This window comes from Panicum hallii, chromosome 2, assembly GCF_002211085.1.
Source record: "Panicum hallii strain FIL2 chromosome 2, PHallii_v3.1, whole genome shotgun sequence".
NCBI lineage: Eukaryota > Viridiplantae > Streptophyta > Magnoliopsida > Poales > Poaceae > Panicum > Panicum hallii.
In genome coordinates, this window is record NC_038043.1 from 6,764,069 (window position 1) to 6,782,526 (window position 18,458).

At 44.4% G+C, this 18,458-nt stretch overlaps 3 protein-coding genes and 1 pseudogene across 3 annotated transcripts; 1 reads left to right on the top strand and 3 right to left on the bottom strand.

Moving 5' to 3' along the window:
• The first annotated feature begins 3,378 nt into the window (after positions 1 to 3,378).
• Positions 3,379 to 3,864, top strand: LOC112883013 (trypsin/factor XIIA inhibitor-like). Its single transcript, XM_025948224.1, has one exon. It carries the CDS (start codon positions 3,415 to 3,417, stop codon positions 3,862 to 3,864), a length of 450 nt encoding a protein of 149 aa, XP_025804009.1. The 5' UTR covers positions 3,379 to 3,414.
• A 1,312-nt stretch (positions 3,865 to 5,176) lies between these two features.
• On the bottom strand, positions 5,177 to 5,568 carry LOC112880822 (annotated as a pseudogene).
• A 2,533-nt stretch (positions 5,569 to 8,101) lies between these two features.
• On the bottom strand, positions 8,102 to 11,415 carry LOC112881688 (ADP-ribosylation factor 1-like). The gene is made up of 7 exons (XM_025946500.1): positions 11,255 to 11,415; positions 10,800 to 10,971; positions 9,704 to 9,774; positions 9,254 to 9,373; positions 8,750 to 8,868; positions 8,541 to 8,622; positions 8,102 to 8,373 (listed from the first exon to the last, which is right to left on the bottom strand). The coding sequence occupies exons 2-7, from the start codon at positions 10,945 to 10,947 to the stop codon at positions 8,368 to 8,370; spliced, it is 546 nt and encodes a 181-aa protein (XP_025802285.1). The 5' UTR covers positions 10,948 to 10,971; positions 11,255 to 11,415; the 3' UTR covers positions 8,102 to 8,367.
• A 4,562-nt stretch (positions 11,416 to 15,977) lies between these two features.
• On the bottom strand, positions 15,978 to 16,914 carry LOC112879364 (acyl carrier protein 1, mitochondrial). The gene is made up of 2 exons (XM_025943603.1): positions 16,569 to 16,914; positions 15,978 to 16,456 (listed from the first exon to the last, which is right to left on the bottom strand). Exons 1-2 carry the CDS (start codon positions 16,782 to 16,784, stop codon positions 16,280 to 16,282), a joined length of 393 nt encoding a protein of 130 aa, XP_025799388.1. The 5' UTR covers positions 16,785 to 16,914; the 3' UTR covers positions 15,978 to 16,279.
• Positions 16,915 to 18,458: the final 1,544 nt, after the last annotated feature.

An 18,458-nucleotide genomic window follows, 5' to 3' on the forward strand; every position in this document is an offset into this window, starting at 1 on the left:
ATGCACTACACCGCGACCACTTAATAGTGTAACTCTCAAGAAAAATATATAACTTTTGGTGCTTGAATGCCAATTCTTTCTTCTACTCCACATGCATAGCAAGTTCTAACATTAGTACTCTAGATACTGTTTGGTCTTTTAGTGTCTATACTTTAAAAACAGATACAATTATGGGGCACTTATTTATGTATTAAATAAACTTCCCAAAGGTATGTGGCGCACCATATCTTGGTATGTCAAACATATGAGCATGTTCCTAAGCCACCTCAACTAAAGGCATGCAAAAGGTTTAAGTTTGAAAACAAACTGAAGGGTTTATTTTTAAAGTATTCTGTGAAATTTATTTTACAAGAAGATACTTTTAAGGAAGCATCACATTATCAATGAAGGGGATGCTTCTGAATAAAACACCCCGCAAGTAATGGTGATTTCCAAAAAGCAAGCCTTGAAATATCCATGTTACAAATTAACAAAAATTGGCCTTTGACATATGGGATAACCTTGGCGTCTATGGCGAGCTGTTACCTGTTATAGATACAATGTGCAAATGAAGGACAAAAGGTATGAGGAATTCACTATGTCAATTTCTTTACTCGCACCTTTGTGTTTTGGGAAGCAAGTTAGAAATGGTGCAAGTTCAGGCACCAAATGGAGTGTCTACTAGGTAAATCTATTGTTTTGGTCCGGATTCCAGATGTGGGTGCAGTTGACATGGTGAGTTGGCTTCTGCTTGAGCTAGAGGGCATCTGTATGGGGTGATGCACCCTCACCCTGGCCTCACTGCTTGAGTTGGTAAGTGAATGTTATTAACAGGCTATGAAAAGCAAACAACGGAAGGCCAGCTGATCCTCTGAGCTCTGGCTGATTTCAGTATTTCACAACAAAGTTGGCCCTTCTACTTTTTATTTATTATGCTTGTCGTGCATGTTTCTCATGACCAGAAAAGTTCTGTTTGTACTCCAACGATGGTTGAGATCTAGTATACTGCAATGACCACAATACTTGAAGAGGGATTGGTAAGGCGATGCCGCCCGAGGAGAAGCTCCGCCTCCGCTTTGACATGTCCCACGGGGAGAAAGGCAGCTTCATCGTCTCCAACCACATCTAGGAAGATCCCAGTTAAGTTGCAGACTTGTATCTTTAGAATTTAGTTCGCACAAAAACGTCAAGTAATTTACGATGAAAATGCATGAAACATTCAGTGATTCACACACTTTCCCCTGCCCGTACTGCCAGGTCTGAAGTAGAGCCTGTTTTTGAAGCGGAATTGCAGTAGCAGCACAGTCGAATAGTGTTGTTTGGGTAACTCAGTGGTTTTCGGGTAACCTTGTCCCTGTGATTGTTTTTGGGCTAAGTCATTGCTTTGGACTCCTCATATTGAGCTGAGTGGGTTGACACTGGTTGCCCCAAAACTAACTCCCACTTGCAAGCCTACTTGTGGCACTCTGCTTGCCCTTGCCCTTCTCCTTCCTCTTGCCCGTGGTCCGTGCTGGAAGACGCCTCGAGGTTTCTGGACTGCCCATTGCTTCCTGCACAAAGACATGGTTCAGTTAGCAATAGATCAATACTTCCAATGGGACATGTCCAAACTCTAGTTCATAGAACATTTTTTAGACAAACAGGAAAAAGAAGCAAAAGTGTGTACTGTACACAGAAATAGATGACTGCTCATTATCAGTGAGGATAAGAAGAGGCAGATGCATAATATGAATTCTGTTGTTCAGATGGTATATGTGGGATACACTGAAGGAGATCAAAAAATCGGTGCAGGAGGGATGCAAAGCGCCCTCAGTGCAGCCTGGCCCCTAATTTGCGCCGCATGTCTAGGCAGATGATCTAGCACCTCGTCTCCTTTTGCCAGTGCCAGTCCAACCTCATTTTGGTGGAGCAGCATTGAACACCGTAGAGCGGTAAAATTGGTGGACACCGTGAGTGGTAAAATCGGCGGATAAAGTGCCATTGCCAGCCCAACCTTATTTTGGTGGAAGGTATTCAATGAGTGAATTTCTAAGATTTAGTCCATTCTCTTAGTGTGATATCTCATATAGCTGCATTTATAGATGAGAATGACTGGCATATATATTAATTGACAATTGATATGCTACATCTAGTGCTACAACGGTAATATTTGCCACGGATGTTCATATGGCTGAAGAGGAGGCTGCCAAGTCAGCCTATTTGGCGCACTCACTACACCAATCCGGATTTACCTTGGCGGCGTGGATTTTTACTTGGCGGTTTACCTATATTCCTTGGCAGGTTTGGACTGCCAAGGTAAATCTGGTTTCTGGTAGTGACTAGGAGAAAGCTAACTCTTTCAGCCGGCGCTGGTTGATATGGTCAATAGCATGATATATCACCGACGATAACCAGAAAAATATGAGAAGACAAATTTGATTCTTTTCTGTGAAATTCAGGAAAATATTCAAATTTGACTGTATGTTGCCACAGTGAAATACTAATTACGTTCTTTTCTTGTTAAACTCGTACACTTGTATTTCTGCCATTATTTTTTCATCGCGCTTGATGGATCTCTACACTTTTGCTAGGAAATCCTAAAACTTTTAGCTTATCATATTTCTTCTACTCAAGTACGTACTCGCTTATACATGAAAAAGTTACTAGACAAAAGTGTTACAACCACATGACACGAAAGAATGTGACCTTGTCTCTAATTCTAACATTGAGTTCCATCATCCTGGAGACAAGATGCAAAATGTTCATAGAAACAAAATGATCAAGGGCAACTACTGCTTTCTCCAAACCGATGAGGAAAGGGAGCAGCGGGTTCAAAACATAAAAGTAGCAGGGGTCTTTTGGTGAAAAATTTAAGGGGCGCGATGAGATTATTTTTTTCATGGGTCATAGGACCGTGGCTATGGAAGGCCTAAATCCGCCTTTGCTCTGTGGGGTAGCAGCTAAGCCTCTCCATGGCTCTCTCAGGCAGCTTGGCAAATCCTCTAGGCCTCCATCACGATCCTCAGCGCCTCGCACCGGCATTTCCTCTCCAGCAATTAAAAGATTAGAACAAAGATACTCTAGAAAAAGAAGAGCCAAAAGCAGCACATCAGCCCATGGATGCAGCTGATTAAAGACCACTGCGCGTGTATGATATGACCATGATCAGACAAATGGCGACCCAAAAGTTGAACTCCGATGTCTGTTCCAAAAGTCTTCCCATTGTGACAAGCAAAGCGTTGAGTGGCAGATACATACACCCCCAAATTCTGTTCCAACAAATTCCAATCTTTTCACTCATCATTTGCATGCATAAAACATCCAAATTTCAGTTTCACAAGACTCCAAATTCCAGCTTGCCTCTCTACCTTTCTCTGATATAGCACGTATGCAGCCTTGTTGCTGCTAGCACATACAAGCTGTAGCTGCACCAACAAATCGAAGCAGCCAACAAGGATGGCGCCGTCGAGCAGCCACCTCCTCCTCTCCGCCGCCGCCCTGCTCTCCCTCCTCGCCGCCGCCGCCGCCAGCGCCGCGACCTACTGCGTGCCGGGGCTGGCCATCCCGCACAACCCGCTGCCGAGCTGCCGGGCCTACGTGACCAGCCGGACCTGCGGCTTCGGGCCGCGGCTACCGCTGCCGGTGATGCGGCGGCGGTGCTGCTGGGAGCTGGAGGAGATCGCCGCCTACTGCCGGTGCGCGGCGCTGAGCGTCCTGATGGACGGCGTGATCCCGCCAGGCGGGCAGCTGGAGGGCCGCCTGCCGGACCTGCCGGGCTGCCCGCGGGAGGCGCAGAGGCGCTTCGCCGCCACCCTCGTCACGGAGGCCGAGTGCAACCTGACCACCATCGTCGGCGCCCCCGAGTGCCCCTGGATTCTCGGCGAGGAAACGATGCCCTCCAAGTAACCTTCTCGTCAAGTAGCTGTAGCTCATGGCTGAATAAGCACCGCATGGAGAATTGGAGATGCATATATTTGCGTCGTGAATGTATGCGTCAGATCTCTGGTGCGGCGCAATAAAGGGGATCCTGATTTGGTCTTTGTGATTCTTTTTGCGGTTCAACGTGCGCGTTGCTTATCACTAATTAAAATAGTAATTTGATGAAAACATACTAAGTCAGGGACTTGAACATGGATGAATAGGTTGTTCCTATGTTCCTTCTACTTCACGAACATTCGGATAAATAGTTGAAACACTATATATATATATATATATATATATATATATATATATATATATATATGCTGAATTGCTAATGGTTTCAATTGTTCACACCAGAACTACTACCTATGTTTCAGAATATAGCTATTTTTATATTTTTTCCAAGTCAAACCTTTTAAACTTTAACCATAGATAATAAAAAAACCCATATAGATTGATAACATAAAAATAATATTAATTTATTCATAATAAAATTAATTATAGTAATATGTAACTTTTCTATTTAAAATTAACTATTTTGGAGATATTATTGGTCAAAGATGAAAATGTTTGACTTTGACCAAGTTAAAAAGTTGTTATATTTTAGAAAGAAGATAGTATATATATAGCCATTAGATATCTGTTTACTTTATTTAACTTGTACAAATAAAGCAGCTGAAATCATATTACCCCCCAACCTGAACAAATATATTCTTCCCTCTAAAAATTAGTTGAAATCTAGTTTATGTAGAAAGCTGCAAATATGTCATTGTTCGAACAATACATAGATCAAAGAATAATTCATTTATATGTCATCCAAAATCTTAGACACTACTCCCTCCGTCCTAAATTACAATTCGTATTTTGACTTTGGTAGATACATATTTTTTCTATATATCTGGATACAGTGTATATCTAGGTGCATAGCAAAATATATGTATCTAGAAAAGCTAAAATAAATTTTGATTTAATTTCTTTTACATCTTGAGAAAAAACTTGGAGATATTATTTTGGTACATAGAATATGCCACAAAAATAACTAGAGGTTATGAAACAAGTTCTACGAGCTGCTCAATGACCACGGCCTGGGCCAAATCCGCCGGCTGACAGGATTCAATCAAATTCAATGAAATTCACAAGAACACAGCATCTTGTTCCCTTTCGTTTTTCAAATTCAAACGCACAGACATCATCAACATGCGTACCCAATACCCATCAATCCATCCATGCCACCCTTGTTATTCCACCATAGCTACTGCATGGATGGATGGATCCTCTCGTTAGCTCTACCTCTACTCTACTTGGTGACGACGGCGGGGGCGAACCGGGCCTGCGGGACCTGGCTGCAGATGGGGCTCCCGCGGTCGCCGCCGATCGTCAGGGCCGTCTCCTCCATCATCACCCGCAGCGCCCGGCACCGTCACTCCGCCGGCACGGCCCGCAGCTGCTGGCAGCACAGCTCCCGGAACACCGCCGGCGGGTACATGAGCACCATCATGTCGCAGATCCGGCTGGCGATGTACCAGCGGCACCCCGGGAGCGGGCTGCGCGGGATGGCCTGCCCCGATGCACAGTAGCTCGGAACGCTGGTGGTCGCGGCTGCGGTGGCTGCCCCGGCGAGGAGGAGGACGGCGAGCAGCGCGGCGGCAGAGAGGAGGAGGAGGCTGGTGGTGGACGTCATGCTTGGTTGCTCTCCTGCCGGGTTTCTTGGCGGAGCTCGATCTATGGCTAGACGCGTAGGCAGCAGGGGTACGGTGTATATATACAGCGAGCAAGAGAAGAGTGAGAGGAAGCTTCGTTCCAAGTGATTACTACCGCTGTTGGACGTATCTGCTCTGCTTTTCTCTGAATGGAGTGAGTCCTGTGATGAAACGAAACCGAAACTAGTTTGGTGGATGCAAGCTTGTCATCGAATTGAAGACGACTAGTTGGAAGTTGGAATAGAGTTTGGAGGTATGCTCTGCAATCTGGCTGTGTTTTGCTTGGCATCATGTGAAGACTTTACAGCTACTGAAGTATTAACTTTTCAGTAATCACATTCATATTTATGCCATTCTTCTCGACCACCTATATATGTTTCATCGAGGCAATGTTAGTGCCAACAGTTTCTTTCAACCTCCTCTGATCTTTACTGCACTTGACTTGTGTATAGCTTTGAGCAACTACAAATTGCGTCAGAAAAAAAATGAGACCAAAACCTAGATACAGCTATAAGTATTTCTTTGAAAAAGAAGTCTTGAAATTTGCGCAGGACTCGAACCTGGATGGTTGATTGAGATGCGTAAACACACCTTTCACCCCAATCAGTTAAGTTTGGCCCCATTTCCTAAACTATGTCACTTTCATGTGATTTTTTTCATCTTTGTTGTATTCCATCACATTAGCTGGACGCCGTTCTTAGTATGTTTTACTTCATTTCTTGGTGCAGCTTTGTCGAGACACGTAGACAGTGCCATATATATGTAATGAGAGAAAGGTTAAGGGACAGGCTGCCAAGTGATGATGTGTGTGTGTGTGTGTGTGTGTTTCACTCTAAATAGAATCCTGTGATACCAAAATCGGTGGGCTTGGTGACTTGTTAGAAGTTGGAATTGAATTTTGGGGTATACTAGCTCTCCAACCAAGCTGTATTTATTTTGCTTAGCGTCATGCGAATAGTATATACTATACAGATAGTAAAGTTAAAACTGTAAACTTTACGGTAACCATATTCACATGGCTCTTTGCATCGTCATGCAACTGATCTCCGCACTTCTTCTCTTTTTCACCAATGTTTCACTCCGCCTATACGTGCCTATGTTTATTTCTAGATCCTCTGATATAGTGATCAGCCTACCCCTTGACATTTACTTTTATTTGACTTCAATCCAATAAGCCAACGGCGAAACAATTGCGAGTGACATCCCCAACATCTATCCCTTGTACTATAGCTTTGAGGTCCAACGAATTATGGTAATAAAGAACAAGATCAGAACCTAGAAGGAACCGTGATTCTTCCTTTTGAAGCACCAAAACTCGAACCTAGGTGGTTGAGATGTGTAAAGAAAGCTTCCACCCCCAATCAGTTGCGCTAGGCCCACTTCCTAAACCATGTCACTTTTGTATGCCTCTTTTTCATCTATGACATCTATATCTGGCATTTTACCGCATTAGCTAGACGCCATTCTTGGTTACTCTTGCTTGATTTCTTGGTGCAGCTTTGTCTAGACGCGAAGACAGTGCCAATGGTGGTCGAATGGAGTCTTGTGAAACAAAAATTTGGTGGACGCAAGTCATCTCATTTGATGTCTTGTTTGGAAGTTGGAACGGAATTGTTTGCGAGTCATCTCACTGAGGCCTCCTTGCAAATTAAAGCTTGTTGTTCGTTCACGAGAATCAATCGTCGTCCTCCTCGCCGCCGCGCGCGTAGCAGAAGCGGACGCCGTGGACGGTGCGCAGGCCGCAGTCGGTCTCCGCCATGTCGGTGGGCGCGAACCGGGCCTGAGCGAGCCAGCAGACCAGGCCCACCACGGCCGCCGGCGTCTCCTCCGCCATGGCCCGCCAGCTCCCGGCAGCGGGAGCGGGAGGAGGAGCATCGGCAGCCCGGGAGCGGGCTCAGCGGGATGGCCTGCCCCGGCACGCAGTAGCGCGGGGCGCTGGCGGCGGCGGCGAGCAGGACGGCGGACGGGAGGAGACGGCGGCTGATGGGCGCCATTATTCTTGATTTTGGACTGCCACTGATGGTGGAGCTTTGGCTCGCTGGATGTACATTGCTGAATGGAGTCCTTATGTAAATGGAGTCTTGCGAAACTGAATTCTGATTATGCAAATGGTGAACTGGTCCCTAAATTTGTTGGAACAGCATTTGGAGTTCCCTAAATGGTGAACTCGAATTTTGGCCTTTCTGTCGTCATCATCATGGTTTATCTGATCATAATCATTACGTTTCATTCTCTTCCAATCTGCAATGCTCTTTTAGTCTACTTTGTCCCCATTTTACTGCTGCCACGTGATCTTGCTTTTACCAACATTTTACCGCTACAGAGCAAAGGTTTCGTGGGGCCTTCGAATCCAACTATACAGGTACCAAAAGTAATCCTAGAAAGCAAAGTGCTTGAATCGGCGACCATAAATTTTCCATCTGGAACAGAGATACATGTTTCTAAGAGCACACCTCCTGCACTCCGGGATAATTTTGACTGTTGAACCAGATCTCAGATCTCGATTCCCGCCAGATCTACACATGTAACATGTAGTATATAATAACTTCCCAAAGTATCATGATATTGGAACTCCAATCCTTGTGCAAAATGAACAGGTCCAAAGAACATCCAACAGTAGAGTAGGGTAGAACAAACATCTGATAGTGACATCATTACATATTCCAAACAAAAAAAATATCGTGCCGGCAGAAGGCACCTAACAGGTTGCAGAGGCGATTCTGTCCTAAGTTCCCATGATACATCCGGAGCTCCTAGTCAGTTCGCAGTTGATATCCAAAGCCAGGCCTCAAGCCTACAGATAAGAAAACAAGAGGAAATGTATTAAGTCGATAGAGCCAGAGCTGGAATTTCAGACAGGCTATTGACTTATTGGTAGCATAAAAAAATGGCCAAATATATGAATTATCTCCAGATTGATCACAAAGTAGTACAATTGTAACTGAATGTATCAATATATACCTTGCTAGCAATGTTGCTAGACAGCCAGTCCAGGCCCTCGTACAGACCCTCACCAGTTGTGGCACAAGTGCTCTGGATGTACCTGTTAGCAGGAACAAGGTAAGAACTAAAGGATTCACACCTAAACCTGATTGCATCTCAATATAAATTCAGAGTAGTAGCTTCCCTAGGTGCAAATGTACTGAAGCAGATAATCATTGATTACTTACCAGTGTCGCTGGCGCAGGGAGTGTAATCCAAGCTTGTCAGTGATCTCAGCAGCATTCATTGCGTTGGGAAGATCTTGCTTGTTGGCAAAAACAAGTAGCACAGCATCACGCAGCTCATCCTACCATCAGAATACCAAATGGATTTCAATTAATACAGCCACAAAACTGTTGCATTTTGCAAAGTGGAACTAACTTCTAATAAATTTTCCACACAGAATGTTAAAGAGGAAATTAGGGATTTCTCTAATCAATTAAGAAAATAAATATATAACCATTTTTTGTTATCAGATTGGCACAAATCTTTTCTGGCTTATTTTGCAGAGAAATGTAGCTTGGAAGTTAAAATAAGGACTAAAACAAATATATGATAAAGCAAAGCAACTAGTATTCCACTTCTCAGAATAATTTGTTAAAAAATGATAGTTACTCATCAGTAAAGAATTCTGTTGTTAATCAAATGTCACACCACATCAGATCTTAGACAGGCCTGGGAGAAAGGTTTACCTCGTTCAGCATCCTGTGGAGCTCATCTCTGGCTTCAACAACACGGTCACGGTCATTGCTGTCCACAACAAAGATAAGACCCTGTGTGTTCTGGAAGTAATGCCTCCAGAGGGGTCTGATCTGTTTACAGAAAAATGCGTACAGTCAAAATGTGAGAACAACATCTACATACTTCTGTGTAAGGTCATAAACGACATATCACAAACTAGGAAATTAATGCCATAATGAAAAATAATGCTAGCCAGGCAAAACAAGTAAAATAAAGGACAAGTACGAATTTTGCTTTGGTTGTGTGTGTCCTGGTGTACTGTTCTCTGAGCTTGCGACATGCTCTGGCTGTTCTTTTATGTACCTTTTTAATCCTTCTTTAATGAAATGATACACAGCTCTCTTGCATATTCAAGAAAAGAAATATAGTACAGCAAAAAATAATGCTGGACATAATAATACCTTGTCCTGACCCCCCACATCCCAGACAGTGAAGCTAATGTTCTTGTACTCAACGGTTTCAACATTGAAACCTGCATTTTAAAAGCCAACTCGGTTGTAAGATACAAGACAGAAGAATTAAACATCACAGTTATGTCATCACAGAATAAGCACAAGAAAAATTGCAATAGACAACAGCATGCATGTTAACCTACAAAATATTGTATAAAACTCTTCAATGAACACAAAAAATTCCCTAAATCAAGAAATTGAATAACAAGCGCGGAGGCCATTGTTGTTGTTTCCATCAAGCTTACCAAGTTATTTGGGGGGTTCATTTTGGCTTCTTCAGTGGAATAAATGTCTAGATGAGCACAAATTAAGTCCAAAAAAGATCAAAATCGTACTTCTCAAGAACAGACAGAAAATAAAGTGTAAACAAGTGTAAACATCCTCATCAGTCTGCTATAAGAAGACAGTACAATTTTCAAGTGGATAACAATGGATCAATCAACAAAATAAGCATTTAATTGCTATTTTAATCAATAGGACTCTACTAGAGGTCAACAAGTGCCCACTTCACATGCATTTCAACATTTTGAAAGGAGATGCGAGGTCGTGGAGACAGGAAACAATTTTAATACGAAAAAAAATCATGAATCCTTGATGGTGACATTAAAGAAAAAAAGGAATCAGAAACAAATGGATCTTGCAGTCAAATAGGAAAACGTAAATCGCATGTGTTACACCAAATCAGGGCGGCAGCATGTACAGGTAAAATCAGATATGCATATGCTGGGATTCAATTCCAACATATTGGGAACAATGTGCCGAACGGTCCTCCTAAACCTGTCGAGAGACCGTGACCAATAAACAACCAGGTGTAACACATGCGACAAATACGGATCCAATCAACTCCGCGTCAAATACGGATCCAATCAACTCCGCGTCAAATACGGATCCAACAGATCCATCACTGACGCATGGAATGGATTCGTCGTCCGGATAGAAACGCTAACTGGGCATTCCCTTAAGAGCCGAATTGAACGACACGATCCGAACACCGATAAAACGTTTGCACAAGGGAGGGGAGAGGAGGCTTGCGCGAGTGGCTCACCGATGGTGGGGATGGTGGTGACGATCTCGCCGAGCTTGAGCTTGTAGAGGATGGTGGTTTTACCGGCGGCATCGAGGCCGACCATGAGGATCCGCATCTCCTTCTTGGCGAAGAGCCGGCTGAAGAGCTTCCCGAACGCGAGCCCCATCTTCCCCTCTCGGCCCCCCTTAACCTGCGCGCATGGCCATTCCCGGGTGTCAGATCTCGAACAAACCCTAACGAGCAAACGGATCGCGATCCCGCGGGCGCGTCCAGGCCGCGGATCCAGACCGACCCGGCCCCGATCGCGCGCGCGGGCGGATCACGCTGCGGCGAGCGGAGATCTACGGGGACCCCCGGCCGCGCACGGCCGCCGGAGAAAGGAGATCGGGGGGAGGGAGATCTGAGGGCGCGACGGTCTCAGATCTGGATCCGCCGGGGAGGGAGAGGGGGAGGCGGGGGATCGGGAGGCTCACCTGCGCCGCGGCTGAGTGCGAAATCCGGAGGAGGATTTGGGGATAGGGGGAGGAGGGGGAGACCTGAGGAGGAGGAGGATGGGGGGAGGAGACGGGAGGGGTGGAGATATTAACGCCGCGCTTCGTGCCGGCTGGCGGGGGTGGGGGCGACGGGGCGTAGTGGGGAGGAAGAGGGGGGGTGCTTCCTGGTTGCTGCCGGATCTGCAACGGATGGCTGGGATTGGTCCAAGCGATGTTCCACGCTGATTTTTCTTTTATTTTTCGAAATAAAATTCTACGTTGAACCACCGACCGGTCTAATTCGGTTCTTTTTCGCGGCGTGTGGGACCGCAGCACCGACCGAATTTTGTTCGTCGAGAATGCGACAGCCTGATTCATCGTCCAAATTATTCTTTTTAATAAGAACATCGTCCGAATTGTTGGCATTGGCTCCTTTTTAAAAAATAGTGGACTAGTTGGCTCCTCGAGGATGGGATTTACCGACTGTTTTGCTCCTTGCTAATTACCATCTTGTTCAAGCTCTTCGGGTAATTATCGAGAAACTCCTTGGTTTGCCCATTTCTCCCTCCACCATTTGTATTTATATTCACATTTCTATATTGCTTGTCGAAAGGGCTACACCTTCTAGCAGCGCCTAGCATCTATAAAACCTCCTCATACCTTTGCTTATGTTTTAAAGCCTTTCACGAAGTTCCAGTGAAAACATCTCCAATAGATTATTTGTATTTAGGATCAACATAAAAAACATACCATTTCGATGACGGATAAACTCCAATAGACTACCAATTCCATCGTTTGCTCGATCAATATTATTTTTTGCACATAGTTATTTCTGCCACCATCGCACCCGGCCGTGCTCCGACGCACGTGCGCCCCACCCTGTTCCACCCCACCGCAGGGCGCAAAGCCAAGGAGGAGCTCACAAGGGCGCCACCGCTCTCCAAAGCGATGAGGAGGAACCATCGAGGATCCATGGCAAGGTTGGTCGATCCACTTCCGCCTCCAAGTTGCCCTTGTCCGCCATGGGCCACCTCTAATTCGTGGTGTGGCCGCCGTGAGCTGGATACGACCAAATCGAGTTCCATCCCCGCTGCTTCTTCTCGAGTGATGCCACCACCACCGCTCATCCGCGCGCTAGAGGAACATGATCAGTTGGGTCCCTTCATAAAGTGTTCTTTTTTTTCTTCTAGAGAATACGTTTGGCAACTTTGATTATTTAGGTGGAATCCTAAAGCGTATAATGTTAACCATGTTCCAAAATGATCAGCAACGCAATGTGGTGGAGCAAGGTATTTACCACGAGTGCTGCTGGTTGAAACTCTGTAATTCAACATTTGAACTAAATACTGTTTCGTATACGTGTTCTGATAAGTGTGCGTGTAACAAATGATGTCTGAATTCTGATGATAAAGACACCTGTGGCAGCAGCATGGGAACCCGGGTTCACTTGCTATTGGATGATGATGGAGGTGGTGGGATACTATGCGTCCACCGTATTGAGATCTGCGTGCTCGTTTGGTGGGCAACTCGGAAACCTCCACAGCCACCATATCAGGTAGCATCAGCACTTGGCACCACAACCGATTCTCATGGGGCAAGGCAAATTCTCAGCTCCAAGATGCATCCCAGTTCATCCTATCATCAGTTCATCACATGGTACTAATCATGGTAGTGGCATGATGTACATCGAAAGGTAAGAACGCAAAATTTTCGACAAGGACTGGGTGAGTAGTGTCGCCCACATGCGGTTTGCACGTAGTAACACACTTAATACGATGCTATGCTACCATGCTCAATGAGAGCTTTCAAGATGGTCCCTCGTGATCATGAGCAAATAAAATTGAACCTTGGAACATCAACTTCTATATATTCTGAACTTTGCCAGTTTCGCTCAACATGCCAATGACTGACTGCAACACCGCATTCTTATAAAATGCCTGAAGATCCAAGCCACACAACAAAATGGGGTCTCATTTCCCAGCTACTACAGCCTACTACCCAAACAAACGCAACCACAGAAACAAGCAACGATCCCAAAATATTGTATGAAACTGTCATCGCCAGCGCCACTTAATTTGTCTGCTGCAATAGAACAGCTTGCAAACACATGGAAAGCCATTTAGAATGCAGTGTGAAAAAACCGCCATAGCATAAACTGGTGTGATACAAGGATTCACCGACTGCAATAAGAAGTACGACCAGTTGCATTACAACACACATTCAGATCATGAGGTTTTATACTGCTATAAGTGTGTATGCATGTTGTATGTCCTATGGCAACATGCAGAAATTATCACAGATTTCGCAACATCACAATTCTAGGCTGTATCAGTTATATATAATCTGGAGGTTACAACAGCAGACAAACTAGACTGTTAGCCAAAAAAACTCACCTTCCCAAAGCTCCCCTTCAACAGTTGCAAAATATATCGCAGATAAAAAAGATGCGGCACCATATGTAGTAGCTTTGTTCGGTAATGTTTTGGATAACTAAACAATGCATATCTAATATGTTTCAATTGCGACAATTCAGATTCATAAAACCAACATAGTTACGTGACGGGGGTTAAAAAAACAAAAGCCTAAAGGGATTCCTGTGAAGTGGCATTGCAATATAATGTGCCCATCTAGGCAGCTACCACAAGATCTCAATCAAAACCTTATCCAGATGTAGATAGAAAGAGCACCACTCACAGAAAGTACAGACGTTGCCTGCTCAGCCATGCTCGAAAGTGGGGCACGAGTCACACAACATTGTTTAGCCAGGGTTCCAGGACCTCAGAGCCTTAGTGGTGACCTCTGAGTTAACTAGAAAAGCCAGTCTGGGTATCGAACATCAATTCACACTAAAAACAAACAGTTACGTCCTAAAACAAGGTGATTTGCAGAGTAGAAGGAAAGGGCATTTAGCTTCAACCAGAACCAGACAGTTTTTTGACCAACTGGAGGAAACTGGATAATTACAAGAATAAATAAGATATTTATCCAATTTACCAACTTTACATCCTTAGTTGTGGCTATGACACATTGGAACTGCAAAAAACACTCAGCACCACAACAGATGCGCATGGAATGGAACAAGGCAAAGTTTCTCAATTCCATGATTCATCCAATTGATGCTATGATTACATGCCACCGATGATGATAGTGGTGTGATGTGAGAAGCATTTTGAACATATAAGTTTCTTATGACTACAAAGATGTCCAATGCAGTTTGCATAGGTAGCAGACTAACAGAAGAAATGCAATGCTTAAATCATTCAGGGGAGCTTTTCAACAAGGTTTGTTGACATTTGGAGCTAACAAATTAAGCTTTTGTTCATCTACTTTTCAATCTGTTTGTTTGACAGTGTCACCCATCAAGAAGTCAATGATTGCCATAGGTTTAGACTCACAGTTACACAGCATGCTTATAAATGTCTGATGGTCCTGCTACACAACACTTGGATCTTATTTCTCAGCTACTATAGCACACTACCCAAACAGGCAACCCAGTTCCTTCTTAGTTAATACAAATAAACTCATCACATCAGGATCACACATACACGTACACAGACAGCCACAAGAGAGACTAAACAAGCAACTGTTCCAGAATATTGCAAATACTGAATCAACATTCGGTTCCCCTGCATGTGACTAACAATAACTTGCGACTAAGCATTACTTTAGAGTAAACATTCAGATGGGAATAAATCATACATGGTGCTTCATGTTCCTGCACCATGGCAACTGCAACAAATAATTCTAGACTGCATCAATTCCTACTAATCAGAAGGTTGTAACAGCAAGAAACATAGATTTCCAGCAAAAAGAAAATTTCAGCTACAAAAAGAACACCTTCAATAATGGGAAAACTAATACCCCAAAATCTCAGTGAAAACCTCGCATAGATGTAGACAGGGTGAGCAGGACTAAGAGAAAGAAAGGATGTTGCTTGGTCAGCTATACATGAAAGAGGGGCACCACATTGTGTAGAAAATGTACCGAGGATCTCAGTGGTGACTCTCTCAGTAGACATGAAATGCTAGTTTAGGGATCAACACCAAGTAGCATCGAAATATGCTCAGTTTCATCCTAAACCAGGCTGATTTGAAGTGGCAAAGAGTGGGAGCATTTGGTTTCAGCAAGAACCTGATGTTTTATAGGCAAACTTGTTAACTACTACTCCCTCCAATTCAAAAAAAAATATTTTGTTTTGGAATCCTGCCAGCCAAGCTTTCCTTTAACTCTTTTAGGGTTCTAAAGTGAAAAATATTAAAATAGCTATACTCTTGTTTACTTCAATGATCAAGCACTATGAAGCAACAACTGCGAATAAAATGGATAAACATAGGGCAATGGAGGGTGTACAAACCAAAAAACATATGACACTTTATCCTCAAGCAATACAACCAAGACATCACACACAGAAACAAAGTGAGTCAACGACAACATGCTACAAACTTTCTGTTACTATTTGGAAGACATGAAAGATGTGCATGGCACAAATATTTCCATCAAAATTCAGCAGAATACAATAGATTTTCAGTCAGGAACTCCAATTTGTGCCAAATTAGTCAGGGCCAAATCAAGTAGGACAGCCAGGACAGAGTTCATGTCGTATGTCCTAAAAGTTTGGTTAGTGCCAAGGTCGACAACCAAAACCTGCACGAGGCATGTGAACAGTCTGGTACTGAATCTCAAGGCACCGACAACAAATTCTGAGTTGTTTCACATGAACACATGGAAGAAAACTGGTAAATAAGTGTAATAAACTTTTATGAACCCAATTTGAACAATCAGATAATGGAACAATAGGCAGGATTGTAACCGACCAAACTAGTTTGACATATAGATAACACACTGAAAACAGCAATCTAACATTGCCTCGTCTGAGAAACAAAATGTTAATGTTCCCTTTCGACATTATCGTCCGCCCGCGAAGCAATGCGGAGCGCCAGGGACACGTTTTCCTGCGCCACTCCGGCCAATTATTTGCCCTCGGAAACAAAAAACCAAGAGACCTCACCTCCGGCGAGCTGAGGCTCAGCCGGCCATGGGGTGGTTGGCGACGTACTCGATGGCGAGCGGGAGCGAGTCGATCTTGTCGGCCTCCTTGTCCGGGATCTCGAGCTTGAACTCCTCCTCGATGGCCATCACCACCTCTACGGTGTCCAGGCTGTCCAGCCCCAGATCCTTCTCGAAGTGCGCCTCGGGAGTCACCTGCCACGACCTAGGGTTAAGGAACCTTTTTTTTTTGGGGTGGGGGCCGGGGGGGGGGGGGGGGATCCGGCGCCGCTGATTTGCGGATGCGGCGGAAGGGCGGCGGCGTTACCTTGGAGGGATCCACCTTGGGGTGGCTCTTGAGGACGTCGAGGACGCGGTCGACGACCTCCTCGCGGGTGAGGTGCGCGTCGTGGGAGGACATGGGCCGCGCGAGCCACCGCGCCAGGGCGTGCGGGTGGGACGCCGCGGCGGCGAGGGCGAGCGGCGGGGAGGGGGAGAGGCGGATGCGGCGGAGGATCGCCGGACGGAGCGCCGCCGCCGCCATTTCTCTCGCCGTGTGGCTTCGGATTGGACTCGGCCCGGGATGGAGAGGGGGCGAAGGAGCTGACGATGCGCTGTGCCGTCCCCCCTGCAAAGAGAGTCGACGGGTTGGGGTGGGCTTTCACTGATCTGGGCTTCAGGTTGGTCTGAAACTCAGAACCAGATGCAAGTTTATCGATTCCTTCTGGGAGATGGGAGTTCGAACATGTTAATTTGCTCCATAATCTTCCTGATACCCTCCTCAAATTAGAAGGGTATAAATAAATTTGAGGGTGCATAGATGCATAATAGTTTCTAGATTGAAAAAACCTACATATCATTTTGTTAGATTAAGTTTCTATTATTTTCAAATCCCACAGAAATGCATCGTGTGTTTACACCGTGCGTCGGCTGCACATGCTTGCATACATTCTCTTTTCCATATTACAATCACTTGAAGATCAAGAGCCGTATAATATTAGAACGGAGGGAGTATCTTCCTATTAGGCTGGATCCATTATTCATCATCATATTTCCACTCTTTATTATATAATATTTTCTAATATGAAAATGCTCTACAATTGTAACTCATGTTTCAGTGCAGGATCCTTTGCATTCGTCCTGTGTAGAGTAGCAATTGTAGTGATCTCCCAAACAGCACCAGCACAAACCTCCTATGCATGGATGTTTTTGTTCGTAGCATATCCCCGATGGAATTGTAGGCTTGTGGCCAGCCAATTCATCCATGCCTCTGCCTATTTGCAAAAGATAAAAATAAAGCATTAATATATTTTCACACAAAGATCCATGCCTCTGCCTATTTGCGCACACACAAAGACCATACAACAAACCAACCTTGCACTGTGCCATATTTTCTAAAGGATAAAAGGAGAACTTTTACTATCTAGCATAAGCATTCACATAAATGTATCATATATGAAATTTGGAAAATAAACATAAGCAATATTTTTGTAGGTTTCACTTACACTGTGCATGTACTACATAGTATCCAAGGAGAAGAAACAAAAGCAATACTAGTGCATCAATGCGCTTTGTGTTCCCGACGTAGGAAGGCTATCAACGCAATTCTTTGTGATATTAGAAGAGTTTCTGTCCTGGATGCCTGATGCCTGATGCCTGATACACACACCCATATATAGAAACGGAACCTAGCACTACACGTGGTAAACTATTGATCAAAGATAGGCTAGTACGACATTCCATAATAAGTAGTGATTAATTTATTTCCTACTACTTTTATGATAAGTTAACAATTCATCCCTTCTGTTTTACGAATTTAAATGGCGCAAATTGATCACCGATGGGCCAGTCATGCTTATAAATAGTATAATATACTTATAGTTTCCTGCTATAAATGATAATTTTTCCAAATGAGAGCCTTTTACGTACTTGTACCTACACATAATGCTAACAATCACTCCAACAAGGGAGCTGCTAGCATGTTTTAGTCTCATCTTAAATCTAGGCTAGAAACTAGAAAACCTGGGGCGCCATGCTGCCGCGCCAACTTTAGTTTGCTGGCTAGTGCAGGGCTTATGATTAGTTATTGGTAGTATGAGTGTATGTTCTTTACATGATGGGAATACTGATTCTCCATCAAATTCAAGGGCTCGTGCACTCTGCAGTGATAACGCAATGACGTTTCCTCTACATTTGATGGCAGGAGGCCCTGGCCCCT